The following is a 9,418-nucleotide window of genomic DNA, read 5'->3' as shown; positions in this document are numbered from 1 at the left end:
TTAGTACTGTCTTTCAGACACTACATAAGATATTTACATGTTTCCCAGAAAACAAAATAACAATTTACACCGATCATCCTGTTAAAAATTTGAACAATTTTTATGATCCTTCTTTTTATATGTATATATATATATATATATATATATATATATATATATATATATATATATATATATATATACACACACACACACACATTTGTAATTATTAAGATTTTGCAGATTCTGCAGAGACAACTGTAGCTCATTCAATCATTTTCAGTAACGGCCTTAGGTTAGTCTTGTGGTGGATTTCAGAAATCAGACCCTGGATGGTACCACAGTCCATTGGAAGGATATCTAGGTCATCTTCATTACAATCATCAGAGAAGTGCTGTTATACTGTAGTTGTGTTTTAAACAAACCCCAGAGTAACTGTAAAGGCAATACAGCAACTTCATGTGGCCTTTAATTACAGCAAGGAACAAATCAGACGTACTGCAAATTACTGTGCTCTTGAACACCCTTTGGCCTATCCGAAAACCATGACGTCCCACCGCAGCGATTTGGCATGTAAATCTAACATTTGTCCTCTAACCGGTTATCTCGTGGCTGGCCGAAGACTTACAGCACTAGAAAAGAAGCAAAATGGCACATTAGCACATAAATACAATGAATTGTCTTTGAGGTGCAGTAAAGGAAAGCCCTATCTGCACCACAAGGACTGTGAGAGTTTAAAGGGGAACGATCACTTCATTATTCACTGGAGTCCCCCTCACTGGGCCTCATGGATCTCTGAAGTACAGGACAGACCAGCTGAGTCCTACTTAATGATGTCAGGAAAAAGATACACACAGTCACATATAGAATCTACAGTATAGCACTATTTTCGGCTATGCTTCTTTGTGAATGCGAAGCTACAAACATTTGATTGTAAATAATCAATAAACACACAGGACATCTGTATTACTGTAAGAAAGCTTTCTTCATTTATTAGCTTCGCTCTTGGACACTACCCAGGGTTAACATTTGGCACAGAGACTCTTTGTCTAATTTTCAACAGAACACCCAATGGGCAGATCGTACGACGTGCAATAAAACAGCCGCACCTGTCTTATCGTATATGTGCATTTTATTTTATTTTTAAATCCCAAAGTGAGGAAAGGAAAACTATTCGACAAACATGACGAGGTTAAGTGAGACAGCACAACACTGAACTGCTCTTGACTGTTTGCCAGGCACGACCGATATCAAGGCCCCTTACGCAGGACAATCCAGACTCGTTTCTAAAGGCACAACATATTCTCAGAACACACTAGAGTACACAAAAAAAAAACAAAAGAAGAAAGAAACAATGAGATAGCAGATTAAACATGACCAAATCTGGGTTTTACATGGCTTTTCATCTTAAGGTGCAAATCATAAGCTTTGCATATAATACTACATTTAATCAACACGCATAAAGGGATAGTATCTCGTACACAGACATTTAATGTGCTGTGAATCTTAGGTCACTCTGGCAGTCCAAACTGCCACCATTTCAAGTAAATATATTGATGAATAAATATTTTTAACTCTTTTTTTTTATGTGCATTTATGTCTATACTGTCACTGATTGATTACAATACAATGCTCATATAAGACGTATTAGACTTTATCTGACATTCCTACACAGTTGATTTCCAGTACCTGATTACAGACAAAATACACAACAGCATGTGAAGCATGTGAAGAGACACAGTCATTGTTAAACACACAAACATACAGAGTGGGTGTACAGGACATTTGATTTTTTAATTTTATTATTCTACATACGTACATCCATGTTGGTCCTTCAAACTGCTCATTGTGCATACGACAATTTCACATGAAGTCTTCTTCGGTTAATCCAAAGAGGAAGAACGTCAAATAAATACAGTATATGTGACATAAAAACAGGCTTATAGAAAGTGCTATGATGACGTCTTTTAAAAGCAAACTGAAGTAGTGGATCAATCCAGCAAACAGCACAGCTAGTCTATGATTAGAAGCACAGACAGCACTTACAGCATATATATCTCCCATTTGGCTATAAATTGCTGTCCTGCTCATGTGTTAAAGAGATCGCACTGTGTTTTTATGATGTGCATCTACAGCCATGGTGACTATAAGCGTGCAGTATAGAGTATATCCACTTCACATATGTTGTGTGTGTGTGTGTGTGTGTGGACAGCATTATCGAGCTGCCTGGCTTTGTGCCCCATAGCGAATAAGAACGCAGAGTCTACACGGAGCACTGGTTCCTCACGGTCTCTGAGCAGATCGGGGGGAGAACGGACTGCTCTTTTTAGCCAAGAGTCATTCAAAAAGTGGAATCTGGACTCTTAACAGTGAGGTTTGGCTGGATTGAATGCCCCTTATTCTCTCGCTTTTGTTTTGCTTTCGGATGACTGGGCGGAGTCGAAGAATAGAGCTGGCCCAATAGCGATCGGACGTTCTTTCTCGGTTTTTGGAGTTTAAAAGTATTTTCCGAAGAGGTTTTTTTTTTTTTTTTTTTTGTCGAGTTTGGGTTTGGCTTGTAAATGAAAGCCATGTTTGATTGACACACCCAAAAGCCCCCGTTAATGTGGTCTACACAGATATATTCTGTGCTAATTTCTTGGCATGCATTTGGAGCACACAAAAAAAGAAAAAGAAAAACACGAAAAGTGGAACGATTTGTCCACGTAAGAGGAACTGCCCTGTTTGTACAGGCACCGAGACCACAGGTGCTGCAGGTCAGCAAGTTATTACTTAAGGTCCGGTCTTTGGAGTCGTAATTTTCCTTCACCTTAATGCTGGCTTTTTAAAAACATCAAGGTAAAATTTATATTCAGAAGAAATAAAATCAGAATGAGGCTATCATATTAGCCAGCAGTATGATTTAACGGAGGGCCAAAAAGGCAGCAGATATATAAAGATATAAAGAAAGAGAGAAAGAACCTAAACTACAGCTGTGTTGGTTTTCTGCTATGCGGCACACTGTTTGACGGTGGCGTTGTTACTAGACTCCTCAGATATACACACGGATTCCTCCTCTTTCCAGAAGGTGGTGCGGCAGAGGGTGGGAGAGAATAGGGTAGCTGCCTCCTGGATAACATGAGAGGCTGCATTTCCTGTTGCTGGTGAGTGAGGGTGCTCTCATCCTCCTCGTCTTTGCCTCCAGGGAAGTAGAACTGGGCTGAAGTGGGAGGCCGCGTGGGTGCGGCGAGTCTGGAGAGGGGGTTGACGTGTGGGTGCTGCGCTTCTTGAAGGACCGGAGGCGAGGCCAGGCTCTCCAATGAGGAGATGCTCTGGTTCCAGGCCTGCTGCAGGTCTATGGGGATGATTTTAGTGGCCTCGCTGGACACACACGGAGGCAGAGCGTCCACATCTTCCTTCCATGGCAGGTTTTTCTCTCCGCACGTGGGAGACGGGGGGGCGACAGACGGGCTCTGACACACCTCTGAAACGGTTGAGTCTGTGGATGGAGAAAAAAAATGAAGAATAAACATACACTAAAAGAATTCATTTGATCCCTGACTTTGATTGATCCACTACACTACTCGTGTAATGACTGCTACTGCTATCGCTTGTAGTAACCGTAGTAGCCAAAGTGTATAGCTGACAGCCCACTATATGGATACACATTGTATGTATTGTATATTGTAGGAATGAATCAAAAACACTTTAAATAACATGACAAAATTTGTGTTGTGTGGATTTTTGCAGATAAATGAGCAATCGTCCGACCTCTAGTGTTATTCCTTTAGCATTTCTGGCTTTTCCTTCATTACCTGATTTAGGTCGTGCCTTTGGTGTTTCTGAACCCCTGTGGGCCACAAAGATGATCCCAACATCCTCATCCTTCTCTGGCTCTGAATGCTCTCCCTTCTCCTCCCCAGGCTCCAGTGGCACTACCACAGGGTCTATAGATGCACACAGTTGCCAGAATTACGGGTAGATTTCAGGAAATATTTCAGGAAACAGGATCAATATAAAAATATTTACATTTGATAACAGCATGCCAGTAAAACAGTAGTGCCACATTTCCGATCACAAAAGGTCCAATGACGATTTTATCTACAAAATTATATTCTTTATCGTTAAATATTATTATTTATCGTTTTATATATTATCATTATAACCTGACATATATTCATCTCATATTCTCATCAGCTGGATTCACCTACAACCTCAGAAGCACTTTGCTTGCTTTTGTCCAAAACATCCTGTTTCTCTGCAAAATGATAATATTATCTCATCATATTGTCCAGCCGTACCCACACTAGGCCCACTTCCTGTATAACATATACTTAGGCTTTTAGGTGTTGGGCGTTTAATTACACCTTCATGCTCATCCATTATCTTTTTCCAACCTTGCACTTAGTGAAAACAGCAATGATATGATAATCCCCCCCCACACACACTGCACATAGCACACTCCTGACATCCTTGAAGGTGTGAAACATTAAGCACATGTATATCACCTTTGTCTTGCCAGCTGACGTTTCTCCTGGGCTTTTCACTGGTTTCTTGCTCCTTTGCGTCTGAACCTTTGCGCTGTAACAGTATGAAAGGTTTCGAAGTGACAGATTATTAAAGCTATCAATTAATATTTTTCAATCGTTTATGTTTAAAACATAGGAAAATATAAAGTCTATTTATAAAGCGAAGGAAAAATGAAAGATTTTTGATTTCCAGACAGCTTTTCCGTCAGTTTGAATATTTCCGAGGAAATAAGAAAGAAAATAAGAAGAAAAATGTGTGTTATGACATTTGCTTCATGTTGTCTCAAATCCTTCTCTACATATGCATTAGGTACAAAGATGCACTTAGTTTTCCTCATTTATTCTACTCCACATATATAACAGTCCTGATTCAAAAGTTGTGTAGAAACTTTTGTGCAGAAAAAAAAAAGACAGATTCATGAAAAACCACTTTATGAAAACAAGCGGTGATCGTAAATCAGATTCAGCTGCATGGACACACCTCCCAACGACTAGTCCCTTGTTTACTGCACATGACATATGTATACAGCACGCCCCAATTTACCTTAATACACGTAAAACACGGCCTAATTTGGGCAGGTGTTGTGACAGTTACTCAATAAATGTTTAACAGACATTTATCCAAGATCTGAGTAAAGACGTAAATCAAAAATGAACGCAGGATAAGATTGAGGTGCTGGTTGCTGAGGGTGCTTCAAGTAAAACGTCATTTTTGCTGTAGTCATGAATGTCATAAGAAAGGCAAACAAAATGAAAACTCAAAAGAAACATGTAATAAATGAATAACTGAACATAATAACTTAAATCGCAGGTATCATGTAGGCATGTATGCATAGTTATATATGGAGGCGTGATTAGTCTGTCCATCCATCCATTTTCCAAACTGCTTATAATACACAGGATTGTGGGGAAGCCTGGAGTCTATCCCAGCGAGCTCGAGGTGGGGGACACCATGGACGGGGTGCCAACCCATAGCAGGGCACAATCGCGTTCACACACATTCACACACTATGGTCAATTTGGAAATGCCAGTCAGCATACAGCGCACGTCTTTGGAAACCAGAGTACCTGGAGGAAACCCCCGAAGCAGGGGGAGAACATGTAAACTCCACGCACACACGGCGGAGGTGGGATTTAAACCCCCAACCGCAGAGGTGTGAGGCAGGCAAACGTGCTAATGCCAACTTTACATGGTATGAGAATTTGATTTATAGCTAGTCTTTTATATAAGGATTTATATCTTTACAAATAAAGTTGAGTAAACGTCAAATCTTGAACCTCAGTCTGGTGTTACATATATACACAGATCCTAACTACTGTCCATCCATCCATCCCTCCATCTTCTATACCGCTTTATCCTTTTCAGGGTCACAGGGAAACCTGGAGCCTATCCCAGGGAGCATCGGGCACAAGGCAGGTACACCCTGGACAGGGTGCCAATCCTAACTACTGTATAAAGCTAAATTTACTGTTATCACGTATACTACTCTAGTTATTCTAGGCTATGTTCTATAATTATTGACAACATTGTTTTGGATTATTTAACCTCAAATCTGGCATTTTTCAGCCTTTTAAAATGTTACGCTCCGATTTACACACGCTCCAACCGAATGTTTGTTCGATCGTAAAGATATGCCAAAAGAAGAAACTGACGAATGCGGAAACTAACGGTGGAATCTCAGTAAGCAAGTACGCTTATTTTACGATGGGATTTCACTGGAAAACAACTTGATGAATAAGGGCCATGTGCAGCAGATCATTATCTGCTAAATGCACTAAATGGAACAAACTCTTGCTCACTCCCTTTCTTATACACACACTCACACACACCTTTTCCTCTTTAACACCATGTAGCCCTGTGCCAGGCGTGACTGAAGAGCATCAGCCCTGCTTTTGCTTTTGACCCTGCACAGTAAGAGCAGAAGCAGATGGCTGAAGCGATACTGAGCTCTTGCCTTTTTCTGGCTGCGGTCTTTCTTGTGTCGTTTGTACTGGGTGGATTTGAAGGACTCCAGGCGGCTGCGCATGTTTCTCTGGAACACCTCCCGGTCCTGTCTCTCCTGATCGCCCGCCGTTATGAAGTGGCGACTGTAGTGAGACTGGTACTGCAGGAGGAAAGAGAGAAGGGTTGTAATTGGTACTGAGTGCAGCATTTGTATACATCCAATATTGCAGCCAACAGAATGAAATGAAAGGTTTTAGTTCAATGAGACTTGAAAAACACCTTGATGGATATCAATGTTTTATTTATATAGGCTGATAATATTTATGTATCCGAAGGCAAAAGTGGCATATTTGAAGATTCAATAGCCCATGTCTTTTAGTTGCTTAACTCCTACTTCTAAAACGTTTCACTCTTGTGTTAGTTGATGAGCAATGCAAAGTGCTGTGGCTAAATCTCAAACTATTGGACATGAACATGCACTACATATGTACTAAAATACCATAATGTCATAACCTAAGCATAAGTTTCAAAAAAGAAGTGCTACACGTTCCCCTCCGAAGCTATTGGAACAGCAAGGCCAATTCATTTGTTTTGAGGGTTTGAGGGTTTGTGTAGGGGTTTTGAGATCAAAAGATGCACATGAGCAAGAATTTCAGCTTTTATTTCCTCGTATTTGTGCGTAGATAATGGAACACGGGACTGACAGGTGTTTCTTGTTACCCAGGTGTGTCCTGTGTTAGCTTGATTGTTTAAACGATAAATAGCTCTGAACATCTGTTCTTGGTTTTAGACTTCGGTTTCACCTGTGAAGACTGCATTTGTTGTTAAAAAGGATAAATCAACATGAAGATCAGAGAGCTGTCTATGGGAGAAAAGTACGAGAAAAGAGGGACAATCAATCAGAGGCACTGTGCGTAGCAAATACAACAATTTGGAAAGAAACCACTGGTGTATTGAGCAACAATTCTGATGACAGAAACATTGTGAGAGCTGTGAAGAAAAACAACAATCAGTGATAACACCAACGACCTCCGCAGAGCAGGGGTGAAGGAATCACTGTCCAGCGTTCGAAGAAGACTGAGTGCAGAAATATAGAGGCCATACCACAAGCTGCAAACCACTTATTAGCAGTAAGAATTGAAAAGCCAGATTGGAATTCGCAAAGAAATACAGAGATGACCCACAAATGTTCTGGAAACAAAATGAACCTCGACCAAAGTGATGGAAAGGCTAAAGTGTGGAGAAATAATGGCTCTCTTTGGCGTATAGCACAAACAAATGAATTGGCCTTGTTGTTCCAATAGTTTTGGAGGGGACTGTATATTGAAGGAGCTGTTTCCTAATAAAGAGGATTAGTGTGTGTGTGTGTGTGTGTGTGTGTGTGTGTGTGTACCCGTCTTCTTGGTTTGTACAGATTCCCAGCCAGTACGTGATGTGTTTCTGTTTCCTCCTCAACCTTTGCGCCAGGGTTTGTGTCAATCACCTGAAGATCCAGACATACCCCACTACCATTCTCTCTCCTGTAAACACACACGATACGCAATAATATTTTTGCTGTTTTTTTTTTGTTTTTTTTACTAATAATATTATTACTATCCCGTTCCACACAGCTACAGCACAGCATACTGTATAAGCGCGTGTCAGCTTATAGCTCGCACTCACAGGTAGTTGGTAACGTTGGTCACCTCCGGAAAGGACGTTCTACTGGCCATAGAGGGGAGCGAGAGTCTAGCAGAGGTCAAAATGTTTCCACCCTGCCACAGGGAGTGACATAATAATCACACATGTTGGTCAAGTACATTTATTCTGTGTGTACAGCGTTAGAACGTTTATATTTAGAAATCAAATTTATGTGTAGTCTCTTGCTGAACTGGATCAATCACTGAGATGGCAGTAATATGGATAATATGAGACCTGCATCGATGCCCTACACACACACACACACACACACACAGATCACTCAGTCCTGGTAAATGACTAGCTAATCATTCCTGACAGGACTAAAGCATTTTAAATCATTGTGTGTCTCTGTCTTCTCTCAACTCACGAAATAACCGCACTCAATGGACATTACATAAAATAATATACAACAGGCGAAGGTCTAATAATACCACTGCAAATTCATGAATGAGCTTTACATGAGCAAGAAAGCATGTGAAATAATATTTAAAAATGAAATCTGAGGATTGTTGCATTGCAAGAGTGAATCAAGTGGTTTTCCAAAAATACTGAAATGATTTCCTGACCATTGTAGTCGCCAGAAAGCCTATTTTATATCTTTCTTTCCCTTGTCACCTGGGTGGTCAGGAAGAACGATGAAAGAAACGGCTTTCACCGTCCCTCCGACTACAGGCAGGAAGCTGAGTGCTGTGAAACTCAAGGCTGCAGGAAATGACAGCCCTCAACCTCACAAGCTGCATGACACTTTCTGTTGAAGGCTACTGAAACCACATATCCACACCTCACGCTTTCCTTAGCACAGCTTGTAGTGCGGTGCTTCATATGATATAGAGGGTTACAATTTGTTTCAGGTAATCAGCAGAGCTTATCCGAATATAACGGCAGGCCCGAATTTAGGAGAATGTCCACAGATTGGCGATCTACCAAATTGATTGTTGTTAGTCACTGGAGACGTAGAATGAATGTAAAAAGTCTACACACCCCTGTTAAAATAGCGGGTTTTTGTCATATACATACATACATATATATATATACATATATATATATATATATATATATATATATATATATATATATATATATATATATATATACACACACACACACACACACACACACACACACTTAAATTTACGTATATATAAATGAAACTAGGATAAATCACGTCAGATCTTTTTTCACCTTTAGTGTGATATAGCAACCAGAAAATTGAAACAAATAAAAATGTTTTGAAGAAAGAAAAAAAAAAACTTACAGTAACCTGGTTACATAAGTGTGCACACCCTTTTATAATGGGTTGTGTAAC

The 9,418-nt window shown here is 40.2% G+C and overlaps 1 protein-coding gene across 2 annotated transcripts in view; it reads right to left on the bottom strand.

Moving 5' to 3' along the window:
* Positions 1-937: 937 nt before the first annotated feature.
* slc9a5 (solute carrier family 9 member A5) overlaps positions 938-9,418 on the bottom strand; it is a 41,341-nt gene continuing 32,860 nt past the window's right edge. For both annotated transcript variants that reach the window (XM_017458360.3, XM_053676743.1), the window contains exons 11-16: positions 8,095-8,186; positions 7,826-7,952; positions 6,443-6,592; positions 4,467-4,539; positions 3,774-3,905; positions 938-3,457 (exon numbers count right to left, since the gene is read on the bottom strand). In XM_017458360.3, the coding sequence (XP_017313849.1) occupies positions 2,946-3,457; positions 3,774-3,905; positions 4,467-4,539; positions 6,443-6,592; positions 7,826-7,952; positions 8,095-8,186 (1,086 nt within the window). In that variant the 3' untranslated portion in view covers positions 938-2,945. The remainder of the gene's footprint in view (positions 3,458-3,773; positions 3,906-4,466; positions 4,540-6,442; positions 6,593-7,825; positions 7,953-8,094; positions 8,187-9,418) is intronic.

Source organism: Ictalurus punctatus, chromosome 27 (assembly GCF_001660625.3).
Source record: "Ictalurus punctatus breed USDA103 chromosome 27, Coco_2.0, whole genome shotgun sequence".
NCBI classification, from domain to species: Eukaryota; Metazoa; Chordata; class Actinopteri; order Siluriformes; family Ictaluridae; genus Ictalurus; species Ictalurus punctatus.
This window is presented reverse-complemented; position numbering and strand designations above follow the sequence as displayed.